This window comes from Penicillium maclennaniae, assembly GCF_028827695.1.
Source record: "Penicillium maclennaniae strain IBT 15551 chromosome Unknown utg000007l:1.0-4884863.0:1.0-4888362.0, whole genome shotgun sequence".
Lineage (NCBI taxonomy): Eukaryota > Fungi > Ascomycota > Eurotiomycetes > Eurotiales > Aspergillaceae > Penicillium > Penicillium maclennaniae.
The window spans coordinates 3,880,624-3,895,780 of NW_026623219.1; the positions used below are offsets into that span (position 1 = coordinate 3,880,624).

Consider the following 15,157-nt stretch of genomic DNA (forward strand, 5'->3'; position numbering starts at 1 on the left):
TAGTCAGCAACGACAGTTTAAATTGTAATTTTCCTAGTCAGTCTTTGGTCTTCTCAAATGATCCATGATTTTCCCCATCCTGAACCGTTAATCCTAAATGCATCTATAAGGCATTTGGCCTTGCGTTCACAATACGTGACCAAGGTTGGGGAATGACAGCATGTAGGGGTCCACTTGCGACTCAAAAAAAGGCCGAGCAACACCGAGCGGGTATCCGATTGCCAGATCAGCCAGCAGTGCCTTGCATAAAGAGCACGAGAAGGCGAATAGAAATTCTATAGTCTAGTTCCAATCTTGTTGCCCTATCCATCCTTACCAGCTGATTCTAGATCATATAGATCCAGCGCAGCGGTCTTGAGTCCGCGATAGTGGACTTCGGGTATGAACTACCCCAAGGGCTCTCGAGGCAGCAAGGGACCGAGGTTCCCGCCCCAAGAACCGAGAAGTGCGGAGAAAGACCACTTCCTCTTCCTGCTTCCTTTCTTATAGTCCTCATCCCTCCCATTCGTGATTCAATTCACATCGTACGGCTTGCCGATTCATACCTCTTGACCTCCCCCCCGGATCGGCGCTTGGCTCTTCCCCGCAATATGCCTGTCTCCTCCAATTATCCAAATGCCGACATTCCCAATGTTGACCTTTGGACCTTCCTGTTCGAACGCAAGGACAGGCCTTTCCCGGATGATAAGAGTGAGTGTTTTGAGTTCTGGTGGTCTCATCAGACTTATTTGACCCCAGGATATGTCACACTAACGCTGGACAGTCCTCTACCAAGATGCCGACACTAAGCGACACTATACCTACAAAGGCCTCAAGGATGCCTCGCTAGATTTTGGAAAGGGCCTCAAGGCCCTCTATGATTGGCGCAAGGGCGATGTCCTCGGCCTCTTCACCCCGAACAGTATCGACACCCCCGTGCTGATGTGGGGAACCCTCTGGGCGGGTGGTATTGTCTCCCCAGCCAACCCAGCCTACACGGTCGACGAGCTGGCCTTCCAGCTGAAGAACTCTGGTGCCAAAGCCCTCGCCACGCAAGTCTCCGTGCTGGATGTTGCCGTCAAGGCCGCGAAGAAGGTCGGAATCCCAGAGGACCACATTATTCTGCTCGGCGATCAGCGGGATCCCAACGCTCGCTTCAAGCATTTTACTTCCGTCCGCAATATCTCTGGTGCCACAAGGAAAAGCCCAATTAAGTCTCAGGATAGCCACTCACATAGTCAGTTCCATAATGGTGCCTTGTATAACAGTTTCTTGCAGAGCTAATATGCGGTGAATGGATGTACCAGATGCTACAACACATCAATCACCGTTTCCATGTCACCAGTTGCGGGAAATAACGGAGCTACCGATAAACCAGATAGCTACTGGGTTTTCGAAGCGGATATTCATATACCAGGTGTATCGTACTTACAAATAAATACACTTCGTCATGTGTTCTGCGTACTCCGTGCAGGAAACAATACAGGCCACACTGATAAGGAGACGACGGAGAACCCATTGATATAGACAAGCGTGCCTTTGGCAATTGGGGTTCGAGATACAATCGAAGAGTAATAGGTGTTACACCAGTTCCGGGACGCACTGTACTTGTTTCGGGTCATTCATGTCATCATAGCTCAATGGAGATAAGGGACTGGGGCTAGAACGGTACAGCCCGGGGGAGGGGAAATCCGGGATAGAGTATCGGCACGTTTTGTCCCGATGCTCCGCAGGGCCCGGATTGTGGAGCTGGTTTGAGATCCCTTCTTGCAACTTGTGCACTAGATGGGCGCTGAGGCTTCTTCTAGAGGTCAATGTACTGGCTAGACTGGGAATTACGATGGGTAAGAGCATGTAATGGGCAGTTGTTTGATTCGTATCGAATATTGAAACACTTGCTAGTCATAGCTATTCATACTACAGTCATAAGTCATGCAAAAAAGAAAACGCCCACTTCCGAATCACGCCGTATTCGCCGTTCCATGCTATGGAAACAATACTTTGAAGCACGGCGACACCCCATCTAGATGCGCGGCTGGCCAGTTTCCCTATGAAGAACGGTTAGTACGTATTCAACTGACGAATGAGGGATGGACACATACTTAGCCTCTGCTTGTACCTGGTCGACCACCTTCACCACAGCCGAGAACAGAGGGTGAGTGCGCTCCAGCCCGGTAAGTTGGACGGTAACATCGGCGGGCGAGTTCTCCTTGAGAATGGTAGCCAGTTGGGCGCTCTCCTCATCATCGGGAACATTCTGGAAACGCAAAGCCATCTCAACAGACCCCAGCAAAGACTCGTACTTCAGCCCGCGCTCAGCGAGGGCGGCGGCAGGTCCAATGAATCGTTCACTGCGACCCAACTTGCGGATGGGGGCACGGCCAACACGCTCTACGGTGTCCTCCAGGTATGGGTTAGAGATACGGCTGACAATAGTCTCGATGTAATCCTTCTGCTCCTGGGCGGAGATCTCGTGCTTGTCGACAATGAGGGAGGCAGTCTCTTCAAGCACGGCGTGGACGACGCCCTTGATATAAGAATCCTTCATGGCCTCCGCGATGGTCTTCTTGCCCGCGTATCTTCCGTAGTAGGCGGCAGTGGCGTGGCTGGTGTTGACGGTGAACAGCTTGCGCTCAATGTATGGCTCCAGGTTGTCAACCCAGTGGACGGCAGGAATGTCAGGGTGACCGACACTGCCGAAGGGTGTCTGTTCGACAACCCACTCATAGAACTTCTCGATGCGGACATTCAAGCCGGCATCGGGGGCCTGGGCAGGAACAATGCGGTCGATGGCAGAGTTGGCGAACTGGGCGCGCTCGCCCATGGACGCGAGACGTTCGGAGTCGGTTCTCTCCTCGATGTGCTTGCGCAGCTGATCAGTACCACCGATCATGTTCTCGCAGGCAATGACGGCGAGAGGCTTGGGGGTGGAACGGATGTCGATACCCTTAGCAATGACAGGGGCAATGAACTTGAGGATGTTGGGACCGACGGCGCAGGTGACGACATCAGCCGTCGCAATCTCCTCGACGACATCGGCCTCATGGGTCTTGGAGTTGATGGCACGGTAGTTGGTGATGGTCTTGGTGGTCTCACCGGCTTCGCTAACCTCGGTGACCTGGTAAGACTTGGTGTTCTGAAGGGCCTGGATGATGTTGTCCATCACATCGATGAAGACGACTTCATAGTCGGCGGCGTGGAGGAACTCGGCCACAAAGCCACGGCCGATGTTGCCGCCGCCAAAGTGAATCGCCTTCTTACCCATGATTGGAGGATGTGACAAGGATGGTCGATCGGAAGTGGAGAAAGGAAGCAAGATGAGGTCTTGTGATGTACTAAAGCGCGGGTGGCTGATGTTTAATAGAGAAAGCGTGGGGAAAGAAGCAAGTGGGAGAAGGCAGTATTTAAGTAAAAGAAACAAACCCGAGAATGGAGGGGTTCGTTTCCGAGTTCACGATAGGAAGGCGCATTTCCACAATATACTTCGTGGCTTCCCCCCATAGGTGGAATGGTTACGAAATGCTCGTGATGACTTCATTGACTGGAGGCGCACGGAACCAGGCTCCGCCTTGTTTCGAACCCAAGGATGAGGCCTTACGCCGAGAACGTGAATCGACTCCACGATAATTTCCATCTCTGCTCCATTTCGCTTCACCCTTGACCCCTCTGCCCGTTCGACACAATCCCATTGATGGACCCGGTAGTGTAACCCCCGCTTTGCCGTGCAACCTCATAGAGATGTCCATACGTCGTAGAGCCCAGATCACGGCCCAGCTAAACCATTTTGGACCTGGTGTCTCCTTCCCACCCGACTATTCCCCATTCTATGTCTTCATCTCCGTTCTCTTAAAAGACTCACCGAAAACCCCATGATGTGAGACCGGGATATCCCGTGGATGGCCTCCGCATTCCGTGCTGGAACTCATCCTCTCCCTTGGCCCAACCCGGGGCTTAGTCGGGAAGTCAAACCCTGCTGACCATAGGCTCCGGAGTACAGTGTTCCTAGATCCCGGGGTCTGACAGGTGCTGATGGCGCCCATCTGATACGCGATAGTCGCACTCTACGCAGTCTATGAGATGGACTAGATCGGTTGATGATGTGCTCCGCAGTGACGTCGGATGAATGGGGGGAGGACAAGCCAGACCCAGTTTTTCCGACCCGCTAGTCGTCGACTATGCCGAGGTTGGAATCCTCTCGAATCATCGTCTATTCCTTTTCTTACACGCCCGGACTCATGTTTGCCTAATCGGTCCTGCCACTGACACCATGTCCGACGGCTCCTATGTCATTGGTCCCACGGCCTTCGTAGTCCTTCTCAAAGTCGCCGGGTGGTCACTAGGCGCTTTTATCGTCCATGCCCGACGTACACGGGCGTCAACCCATTTCATTGGCCAAGGTATTCATTCAGGTGGCATTGCTGGTCATATTATATAGAACTATTGAAACAAATTCCCTCGCACGACTTCACCCGACGTAAGTGCGTCCGGTGTGCGCGTCCGTTTCGGGACCGCGCTCAAGCATTCTTTCCTCCCCCACCATAGGGAACCCCCTCTTCAGCCCTCCTCCTCATCTTTCCCGGCGGGCATTGCCGGCTCCTGCTCTTCATAGCCTCGGACAAAGACATTGACGAAACAGCTGATACTTCCTACTAGCAGCAACGCCGTCGAAGCCCAGGTCATCCCGAGGAACTTCTCGCCGTACTGTGCTGACACGTCCGAACCATCGCCGTGCGCGTTGATCAGCGCGACGAACTCAAAGGCAATCACCGTCGCGATGATGGACGCGATGCTGATACTCAACGCACCGAGCTACATAGTCCGGCTATTAGTGGATGTAAAGACAGCCAAACAACCCCTTGCCACGAGACCGAATGACCTACCACCATGAACCCAAACTCAAATGGACCCGTCTGTGCTTTGCGAGTGATGACCGACGACAAGCGAGACACCAAAGCAAATCCGATTGCACCTACTCCGATAATATAGAAAACTGCCATGGATCGGCTGGTGAAACTGAAAGCGTTGAAGTCGTCGCTGATCACCCGCGGCCACTCTAGCGTCGGTCCGTGGGTGATCTCCTCGGGCCAAGCATCGGTCGGGTTGAAAGCAAACAGAAGCGTGCGGCTCGAGCACTCGGTCACGTTGCGTGCAACGCTCGTCTCACCGGCGTCCACCGTGCCCAGGACGCCTTGGCAGTATGACATGACATGGACGGAATAGAAGTTGTGGGTCGTGTCCGAGTTGCCTTCGGGGGTGTACAGCTGGCACGGGTCAGCCTTGTCTGCGTGATTCATCTCTCGCGACTTACCGTGAGGAGATCCGCATTATCCAAGAGAGCCTTCTGAGATCCCGCGAAGAGACACAGCAGCGTGAGGATGAACGCGATGAAGGCAGTTATCGCTGGGAAGATGCTCTTGAAGTCAACCTTCATCTTGTCGGGTCAATGTCGTTGATGGACAAGTCTTTCGATTGCGGGACCGTGTTAAATTCTGAAACCTAGTCAACAGCCTGAATGATCAGAGCCGTGAGACCTGCTGGACAAATACTGAGCATGGGTGGGAGCCAGTCATGAATGAGGGCTAACTCACCCCTTGTGTCGAAGTATATTTACCTGTCTTTCTTGAACAGCACATAGTGATCCTACAGATTCCAAGACCCACCACTTATATACGACCCCGAAAATTGAGTCGAAAGCTCCCAGACAAGCCATCATTCTCGGCATGGGCTGCGCGAAGGAAAGGTCGCAGGTTGGTATTGCAGAAGAGCGTGCTGAAGATATCGGCACGCGGGGGGAATCGAGGGTGGCATGTGTCCCTTCACCGAGACTTACCCGTCGTAGTGCAGTGATAGGCGAGTCTGGCTTCTGAAGGGCAAGCACAGCTGCTTGGCTGGGGGATTTGAGTGGAAAGTCGACACGTTGACTTTCCCGGCCTGTCTCTGGAATGCTGCCAGCCACTAGAAATCTTGCACATCGAGGAGTTCATAGCTTGCCTTGGCGATACCAGGTCTAGTCAGGATTGAAGGGGCTCGAAGCTACAATGGTTACTCTTGAGTCAGCAGTGTTCTCATTGCGTTTGCCATCGTCGCGCATGGTAGCTTTCGGGGCCTTGGTTTGCGGCTGCCGAGCCGACGCGGGCGCTGAGGTTAGGCCTGCTGCGACGGCGTAGGCAACACCTTACGATTACAGATCGGGATAGATCCTGGTTCATAATCAAGTAGCTATTATGTGGTCTGATGTGAATTTGTCTTTTGATGAAGTCCTTATGTCGTCAGTTGAAGACTGGTCCAACGTAGGATCCCCGGTCGTGTCTGGAATGCGACGTTGACCGACCCGCTCAACACACCATTTGAGGTCATAAGATATCCCTCCGAATGGATTCATGGCGAGTGGCTTGCGAGTGGCTTGCAGCATACTACCCTACCCATCGCAAATCTAGAATAGATGTTCATGATTAATGGTCAACGGGTGTGATTCCATGGCCAACCCTTGCCTTCCAACTCGGATCAAACGGATGATTTCGATCCACCGAGTCGGGCGAGCTCGGCACAATGTCAGTAAAGCAAAGATATGCCCCTTAATTTGATATCGATGGAGGACCCCGCTGCGGACGGGCTGGCTCATGTCCAGGTCGCACTACGCAAGGAAATGGGGCGCTTCGGCATTGCCGCAGGAGCTTCAGGTTGGACAAGACTGTCAGGCTAAAAAGAGTATATGCACTTTGCATGGTGGGTTGTACTACGTGGCGGATACATTCGGAGGCTGAGCTGAAGGCATCGCTGAGAACGTGCGGCATGTTCGCAAGAGTGAGGACTGTGGCGACTCTACGAAATGAACAGTTAATCTGCGTCCTGCGCAGAAGATGCACTGGAATCCTCCAGTAAGGCACGGCGAGTCTCGCAGCCTCGCACGCCTGACTCGACAGAGGCGCCGAGGCAGCGACTTGGGTACTGTCAGCCTTCCATGGGCTAGCCGTGTTGGTAAGAGTTATACTCTTCCCGGCGACGGTCTCTCGGGATGGCGCAGATGTGGCCGTCGATCGACGAACCCACGCCGTACCCCTGAATCAAAGTCTATGCAAGTCGTGTGCCGTGCCTCGGTGCCATGCAGTAGTTTCACGGGCGGGTACACTTTTGGAGGAAATGATTGTAACAATTTCAGAGTTGAAAGGTTTGAGGGCCCAGCTCCATTCTGTCAGGCCAGGTGCTGTCGGTGTCAAGCATTTCCAAGCGATTCCAAGAAAGGTAGATGCAGATCGACCTTGCTTGGAATATGCTTATGCTTGAAGGCTCCCAGATATCCGAAAGGCAAAAGTGCCACCAAGCATGGGTGACCAGAACCAAGAGCAGACATGCCTCCGAGCCAAGAACTACTCGATGGATAGCAAAAGGTCGCCGGAGTTCACCGGACTGGACATGCAGGAAATAGCGGCAGATAACGGTACATGTCCTTCGTGTCAAGGCCAATATTGGAAGAAGCAAGGGCCACGAGCTCGGGCAGCAAGACTCAACAGGAAGGCCTGGAAGACGGAGGTGGATCCCATTGACAGCGTAAACAAGGGTGGGCGAGCACATGGGCACAGCGGGGAATCTGACTGGTCCGCGGGGTGATAACCAATGCGTGCGCCCCCAGATGTTAGCGCGAAGTCTATCAATTCCAACCGCACCTCAACCGTCAAACCAGCTAATTGTGCGAGTGCATTAGCTTGAATTAGCCTGGTTGTTTAAAAGCGCCTAGGCGACTCGAGTCGAGTAACTCTCAGTTCTGAGGCACGTGAGCCGTCGGATTAGGAAGGACCACACGTGCGCTCATTTGTGAACTGATTCTGAGATTCTCCCAGCGTCTGGGGACACTGGGACCACTTCAAAAGGTACCGGGCCAGAGTTCCCGTTATCAATGATCTCGCTTGGAAACGCTCCTACCACCAACACCACGTGTAACAGGACGAATGACCGAGACGAGTCCTCTCGAGAGTCTTGCTGTAATAGTTTCTGGGGCGTTGTCTCGTAAGTCGGAACGGCGAAGGCGAGCCCCACTCTTGGCAGATCGCGCGAGTCGCGGCAGGCGAAGAGCAGGCGGTCAGTCTGATTAGGGCGGGCCGGTCCACATTCTGCCACCACGTGCGCCAGTCGATTGGCTGCGGGCCTTGCAACGATGATCCATGGTCGAATCTGCTTTCGTCTTCCGAACCACCGAACGGCGCAGACTTTTTTTCTGTCCGCTGTGGAAGGCTACGAGAGTGGAGCCGCCACTGGAGTATGGAGCATGGCCAAACTCGAGCTCGGCCGCTCCGGTTCATCCTTCTTTTTTTCCGCTCTCTGGCATATATAAATTCTATTCCCACAGAATCCTTTGTGTCTTGTCACATCACATCGTCCCCCGTGGTCACCACGACCGTTTCCTTCCCCAATCCGGCGTTGCCTCGTCTTGAGTCTTCACCTTCCGGTCCTAGCTCTTCCCGAGCCTATATTTCATCATGGCCGACTTTGGACCGCGTGCCCCTCATGGGCCTGATATGACCGGCACTCACAATCCGCTGGAGAACATGGATATCCACGAGAAGGGGGCATTCGACCAGCTGATTCGCCCCGACGACAGCTATAACCCCGAGGGCGTCTACTGGGCCGATCTTCCCATTGCCCAGAAGGTCAAGTTCGTCAGCTCCTACGACGCGGGCGAGGCCAAGCGTGAACTTGGTGCCATCTGGTCCATGATGAAGGAGGACCCTCTTTCGCCTGTTTCATACTACTTCCGCAACATGGTTTTGCCCGGTGCCGGTCTCGGGCTTGAGGGTTACGTGCTCTTCTCCATTGGTAACATCAAACCTCTGTTCCAGAAGTCCTTCCCTTCGTGCTGGAAGACCCACAAGATCTGCGATGAGCAGTGGACGAATGCGGTGGATTATCTCGAGATCATTGGTATCATCTGCGGTCAGATTCTGGTCGGTGTGATTGGTGACTGGTAAGTTTCTTCCCGCCGAACCGAACCTAATTTTCGGCCAAAAGGCTAATGGGTGCGCAGGATCGGTCGTCGTTGGGGTCTGATTCAGGATGCGACCATCATGTTTATTGGTTTGATCATGTTGACTGCTGCTTGGGGTGTTACCCAGAATGGCTGGGTGATTTGCTACGCATGGTCGCTGTTCTTCTACAGTGTTGGTGTTGGTACGTTCTTTTTTTTTCCAGAATACTCTCCCGAGTGGCAACTAACCGTGCAATCAGGTGGCGAGTACCCTATGACAGCGACCAGCGGTATGGAGAACGCCGTCGGCGCGGGCAAGATTTCGACCAAGGAAGATCGCCTCCACCGTGGCCGCAAGGTTACCTCCGCCTTCTTGATGCAGGGTTGGGGCCAGTTTGCCAACCAGGTCATCCTGATCATCCTCCTGCTCTGCTTCCACCACGGTAGCGGCAACCCTCCCTACTCCGCCGTGGCCACTCAGTGGACTTACCGTATTTCCTTCGCCATTCCCGCCGTCGGAACCCTGTGGCTCGTCTACTACCGTGCCTACCATATGAAGGCGGCTAGCAAGCAGCTTACCGCGGCTAAGAAGAAGGCCTCCGTGACCGGTTATGATGTGGACTCTCTGCGCCTCACCTTCAAGTACTTCGGCTCTCGCCTTCTGGCCACCGCTGGCAGCTGGTTCGCCAACGATGTCTTCTTCTACGGAAACAAGCTCTTCCAAAGCGAGTTCATCGCCGTGATTAGTCCTGCGACCACCTCGGTGATGCCCACCTGGCTGTGGAACTTGGTCAACGTCGGCGTCTCTCTGGTCGGCTATTACTTGGCTTCGTTTCTCATCGATAACAAGCTGTACGGCCGCAAGTGGATGCAAATGTTAGGTTTCCTAATGTGCTTCGTTCTCTTCGTCGTCCCTGCGTTCCATTACGAGTACTACACCACTCCCGAGCACATCAAGGAATTCCAGGCCATGTACTTCCTGAGTTCCTTCTTCAATCAGTTTGGTCCCAATTGTGTCACTTTCCTGGTTGCGGCTGAGGTCTTCCCCACCCCCATCCGTGCTACTGCTCACGGTCTCTCTGCTGCGGCCGGAAAGGCCGGTGCTCTCCTGGCCTCGGTCCTGTACAACTACATCGACACCCAAACCAAGTTCTACGTCGTTCCCTGGTTCGGTCTGGCCGGTATGGTTCTGACTTTGGTTTTTCTGCCCGACACCACTGGCCTTGATCTCAAGGAGCAGGAACGTCGCTGGCAATACCTGCGCGAGGGCCGCGAGGCGGAATACCACGGCGCCGCTGTGCACCCCGCTCACCTGTCTTTGTATGAGCGCTTCGTCCTCCGCAAGAGCCGTTACTACGACGCCGAGAAGGATTACCAGCAGAAGGTCGAAGAATACCGCCTGGAGTGGGAAGCCGCTATGGCCCAGAAACTCCAGGAACAGGACAAGGAGGATGCCTTCGACACTGATGACTCCTTGCTCGAGGGTCATGTCCACACCTACTTCCACCGCACCAGCCCTATGTTCAAGGGTCAGGAGAAGCTCGGTGGAAAGCAGGACAACTTCACATTGCCCCCCTCCTGCCGAGGGTGGTTCTCAAGGGTCCTCCTTGAATGAAAAGTCGCCCTAGATGCGGGCTTGCACAAAAGATTATACATTGCATTTTTGGTTTGGGATTCGCTTGTTTTGGTGTTCGGATAACCCCACGGTCGATTGGCCTTGCTTGAACATTTGCATAAAACGCACGATACATAATGCGGGCACATTGCCTGCTGTATTTAAATATTCTTACATAACTATCCATGGCTAATTGACCATTGCTCTTTCGAGACTCGATTTTCACTTCTCCTAAATCCACTAGATCCATTTACCGTCCACAGATAAGGCCTCGACTCTCGCTCCACCTACCCAAACTCTTAAAAAAAGGAAAAAAAGAAAGCGGACCTTGAAGCGGTAAAATACTGCCGGGATAATAAACCATATCACCCAAGAAAATACAAAGAGGTCCGCTTCACACAACAGTTTCATACCGAGATCAAGAGCAAAAGACAGAAAAAAAAAAGCCAAGCGCAAACTAAATGGTGAGCCTCTTCGCCTTCGGCTCCAACGGCTCCGGGCAATTAGCCCTTGGCCACAAAGAAGACGTCTCAACTCCAACACAATGCCTCTTCTCCTCCCCCGTCATCCCAGACGACGAGATCATTCACATCGCTGCTGGCGGGAACCATACTCTCTTAATCACAAGACGAGGATGCGTCTATGCCGCGGGTTACAACACCGATGGGCGGTGCGGGCCCACGCCCTCCACTTCAATTTACCAGAGCACCGACAGCGTCGATGAAGACAATCTAGTTCGCTTTCGTCGCGTTATTCTCACAGATGAAACAGGGTCACCTGTTGAATTTTTCAAGTGTGTTTCTGCAACTTGGGAGGGGTCTATTCTTATTGCTGTGGACAAGACGAATGAAGATAAGATCTTTGTTCTGGGTTCTTCTCCCAAGGGCGAACTTGGTCTTGGATCGGGTGTTTCTTCTGCGGTGGACGGTATGTCCCTTTCGCTGCCGCCGGGATCTGGTATTACTGCGTTGGCGAGTGGGATGGGTCATTCTGTGGCTGTGACGTCGAATGGCGATGTATTCGGTTGGGGTGCGGCACGGAAGGGCCAACTGGGGGATTCTCTCAAGGGGCAGAAGATTGTATGGACACCTGCGAAGGTTGAGGGAATTCCATTTCGTGCAACGGCTGCTGTGTGCGGGCGTGAGTTTACGGTTATCCTTGGACAGCGTGAAGCTGGGGAGTTTATGGTTCTTGGAGATCGAGGGAATCGGTGGGGGATCTCGGATCTTCCTTCTTTAGGTGGTATGGGGTATAGTAATATTGGGGCTAGCTGGCATGGTATATATGTACATATTGCTCCGGAGCCGGGAACATCCAAGGCGCCAGTCATTGCTTGGGGTCGCAATGATCGAGGTCAACTGCCGCCTCCCGGGTTGCCTGAGCCCGTCCAAGTTGCCGTTGGCAGTGAGCATGTTCTTGCACTTTTGGAGGGTGGCGAGGTCGCGACATTTGGTTGGGGTGAGCATGGGAATTGCGGGCCTGATACGGATGAGAAGGGGAATGTGGCCGGCACGTTCAGTATGATCTCGTTGCCGGACTCTGTGCGCGCTTATGGCGCGAAGGTGGTGGGTGTTGGAGCGGGATGTGCGACAAGCTGGTTGATTGTGAGATGAGGAGCAGATCAGAGTGTTTTGCCACACATTCTGATACTTCAAAATGATCAAGATCACTGGGGTGACACGTTTCATCAATCGAAGAGACCAAGACCTCGAACCTGTACAGCGTTAGCTGGACTCAACCCACTCGAGAGGTCTTCCATACCTGGGACATGCGCTGTGTCGGCGGAACGCCCATATCATCATTTGGAGGCCGACGACGCGTATCAGCCAACTTAGGGAAATCAGGCTCCGCTTCTTGAAGGGTCGGCTCAGAGTTATCCTGGATTCCATCAGCTTCCAAATTTTGATCAGAACAAGAAGGGCCACAAACCTGTCTACCCGATGCATCCCACCCAAGAATATCCTGCGGCTCTTCCTGCTCATCCATCTCATCCCATTGACGATCATCATCAGCCGGCACAAATAGACTATCAAAGTCCGTCGAGAGCGACGATGCAGAAGGCCGATCTGATACTGCAGTGGGAGCAAGACGATCCTGTGTCGAAGTCGACGATCCATTCAAGGGACGAACAGACCGGCCCCGCGCTGGGGGCGGGGGCGGGGGCATCTGTGTACTTTGTGTGACACCGCGAGGAGTCTGGGCCCTGTTCAAAGAGATGAGCGCGGGTGTCTGACGCTGCGAAAGCTGTGGCATTCCGGCTCGAGATGAAGCCGGTGCCGTCTCGCCTTCCACCTCACCCCGTGTCATGATCGTGAACTCGGCATTGACACCGTCGAAGTCGTATGCCAGCTGCAGTGGTTTGCAGGGCTGTGTATATCGTGCCGTGACGGTTGCATTGGTGGTCTCAGCGTGAGCAACGACGGCCTTGAAATCCTTCAAATTGATTGCAATGTGCATGTTGTCTTCGATTTGGATCTCCTCGAAATCTCGCTTGTCGGCAGCCACGGACGTGTGCACGGGGCATTTAAGGACCTCTGCAATGATATCAGTTTCCGGATTCTAGATTTCAGAATTCTGCGATACCTTTTCCATCCGTAATCTTCGTCGTAAAACTCGTGAACACTGCCTTGCCCGAGTCGGAATAGATATCCAGCTGCTCGGCAGATAAGCTGAAGTGTTCAATAATTTGCTTCAGGAATCGTGGATCTGCCGTCCATTGGTTCGTGGCCCTGCTTCTATCGAACACGGCATGCTGGATTGACGCCGGTTCGTAGGTGAGCTTATAAGATTTGATCACGCCTGAACAAGTCAGATATAAGGACGATAGCGGAGATCAAGGAACTGACCAAGTCCACAGATCATCTTGATAGTCAATCTGCATTCTGTCTCTTGCGGATCTTCGTGAAGCTCCATATCACAGCGCTCCACGGCGGCGTCCTTGTTCCGGTCCACTCTTCCTCGGAAAACAGACAAGAGCGCCTGGGTAATCAGTCAGATCAAAATTTCGCTCCAAAAGTTTTGAAGAAACCTACCTTAAGTAGAATTTGACAGTAAAATCGATCTCCTGCAGTAGTACTGCTTGGAGACCGAATGGCCTTCCGGGCATCGAACGAGTAAGCCTCAAAGAACAATTCCTTTTCACAAACAAAAGAGGCGAACGCAGTCTTGGTCGAGTTGAGCGCACTTAAGCGGAGCTGGGAATGTGTTTTTAGCAAAGATCCCTTGATCCTCGAAATCCCCAAAGCCATACCAGATCATGCTCGGCCTCAATGGCAACGGTGTCGCTGAACTTGGACAGACATATCAAAATGTCGTGCAGCCGCACCAATGCTGGCGGGCCCAAAGATAATTTCAAAGATGGCATGGAGACCGAGGACGTGGGTCATTCGGTACAAGGTTCCATTGTTTTGAACCCTTCAGTATGGACTCGGCGTTCGAGATTCGCGACGCTGGGACGCGGTCGAACGCGGATTACCTAAGCTACATGTTGCCCGAATTGGATGCTCGGGTTGTCCGGCATCAGCTTCAAGAAAATTCAAGAATTTTGGAAAGAAAGAAGAAGAAGCAGAACACACAGATATATGAGATGAATCTATGGGAACAAGATATCTCCCACGATGTTCTTGGACTTAGAAAATAAATGGAATATCTCGTTGAAGCTTTTTTGGCCTTGGTATTGCCATACTCACTTTCCCACTCTCCAACTCTTCCACTCTGCCTCCTTTCTCTACCCCAGATTATTGATCTATAGTCTATTTTTCTCTATAAATAGGCCTCTAATACCCTCCGATTTTTTCATGTGCCCTAACACACAATAAGTTGACAGCTCTTTACTGAAATAGAGCAGCCCATAATTCAATATGTTTGTTCCCCCCTTCCCCCGCTCAGTCTTCAGCATAGGTGACGTTCAGGTCACAGGACATCTCCCACAATATTTTTGATGTTCTAATCCCCATCTTGATAATTAAGCTTGGTTCTGGACACCTGTCTAGAGGAATTGTGAAGGAGAGTAACCCTTGTAGTAGCTAGGAGTTGGGTGGGATTTTTTTTTTCTATATCAAGACTATAAGAACTTGGGAGAATTTTTTTGAAAATCACAGTGAAAGACGCTCGGGGGAATCACGTATGTAAAGAGTGTAAGTCTCATGGTATGTCCAAGATCATGGTCAAAGTTGTTTCGCCTCTGGTGTGCGAACACAATGATGGTCATTAACCAACATCATGCGTGGATCTTGGGGCTGAAGAGCGGAGGTCATCTACTCCTTCTTCGCCCAACAAGTTCACATTTGACACAAGCTCTGATCGCCCATTGTGTTCAAGGGGTTGTGGGGGCACTGGCTGCGGAAACTGTAACTCCATAGCTTGTCTTCTCCTCCGCCCTGTTCGCATAATGTGCAAGAAGTTGATTCCCACCTGCACGCAGAAAATAGCGAGGAAGATCAGAATGATGAGGGTGTGTGGAATATATGTTTCGGATGGTTCGTCTGACCGGGGCCGTGGTTTTTCCTGTGGTTGCTGGCCGTTTTCTCGGGGCGTTGGCGAGCCACCGAAAGACACAGAAATCGAAAGGGAAAATGGTGTTAGTGATGTAAAAACATTGGGTG

General features: G+C 52.6%; 6 protein-coding genes across 6 annotated transcripts; 3 read left to right on the forward strand and 3 right to left on the reverse strand.

Moving 5' to 3' along the window:
• Window positions 1-590: 590 nt before the first annotated feature.
• On the forward strand, window positions 591-1,263 carry N7477_008654 (uncharacterized protein; the record flags this gene model as incomplete). Its single annotated transcript, XM_056970317.1, has 2 exons — window positions 591-690; window positions 764-1,263. 2 exons carry the CDS (start codon window positions 591-593, stop codon window positions 1,261-1,263), a joined length of 600 nt encoding a protein of 199 aa, XP_056820349.1.
• A 739-nt stretch (window positions 1,264-2,002) lies between these two features.
• On the reverse strand, window positions 2,003-3,244 carry N7477_008655 (mannitol-1-phosphate 5-dehydrogenase; the record flags this gene model as incomplete). The annotated part of the gene is made up of 2 exons (XM_056970318.1): window positions 2,003-2,027; window positions 2,082-3,244. The coding sequence occupies 2 exons, from the start codon at window positions 3,242-3,244 to the stop codon at window positions 2,003-2,005; spliced, it is 1,188 nt and encodes a 395-aa protein (XP_056820350.1).
• A 1,289-nt stretch (window positions 3,245-4,533) lies between these two features.
• N7477_008656 (SUR7/PalI family protein) lies at window positions 4,534-5,410 on the reverse strand (the record flags this gene model as incomplete). Its single annotated transcript, XM_056970319.1, has 3 exons — window positions 4,534-4,788; window positions 4,860-5,240; window positions 5,288-5,410. 3 exons carry the CDS (start codon window positions 5,408-5,410, stop codon window positions 4,534-4,536), a joined length of 759 nt encoding a protein of 252 aa, XP_056820351.1.
• A 3,043-nt stretch (window positions 5,411-8,453) lies between these two features.
• On the forward strand, window positions 8,454-10,553 carry N7477_008657 (putative MFS phosphate transporter; the record flags this gene model as incomplete). The annotated part of the gene is made up of 2 exons (XM_056970320.1): window positions 8,454-8,938; window positions 8,999-10,553. 2 exons carry the CDS (start codon window positions 8,454-8,456, stop codon window positions 10,551-10,553), a joined length of 2,040 nt encoding a protein of 679 aa, XP_056820352.1.
• Window positions 10,554-11,014: 461 nt separating this feature from the next.
• N7477_008658 (RCC1 domain-containing protein) lies at window positions 11,015-12,166 on the forward strand (the record flags this gene model as incomplete). Its single annotated transcript, XM_056970321.1, has 1 exon — window positions 11,015-12,166. One exon carries the CDS (start codon window positions 11,015-11,017, stop codon window positions 12,164-12,166), a length of 1,152 nt encoding a protein of 383 aa, XP_056820353.1.
• Window positions 12,167-12,240: 74 nt separating this feature from the next.
• On the reverse strand, window positions 12,241-13,917 carry N7477_008659 (uncharacterized protein; the record flags this gene model as incomplete). The annotated part of the gene is made up of 7 exons (XM_056970322.1): window positions 12,241-12,267; window positions 12,315-12,431; window positions 12,483-13,087; window positions 13,137-13,352; window positions 13,400-13,532; window positions 13,586-13,747; window positions 13,804-13,917. 7 exons carry the CDS (start codon window positions 13,915-13,917, stop codon window positions 12,241-12,243), a joined length of 1,374 nt encoding a protein of 457 aa, XP_056820354.1.
• Window positions 13,918-15,157: the final 1,240 nt, after the last annotated feature.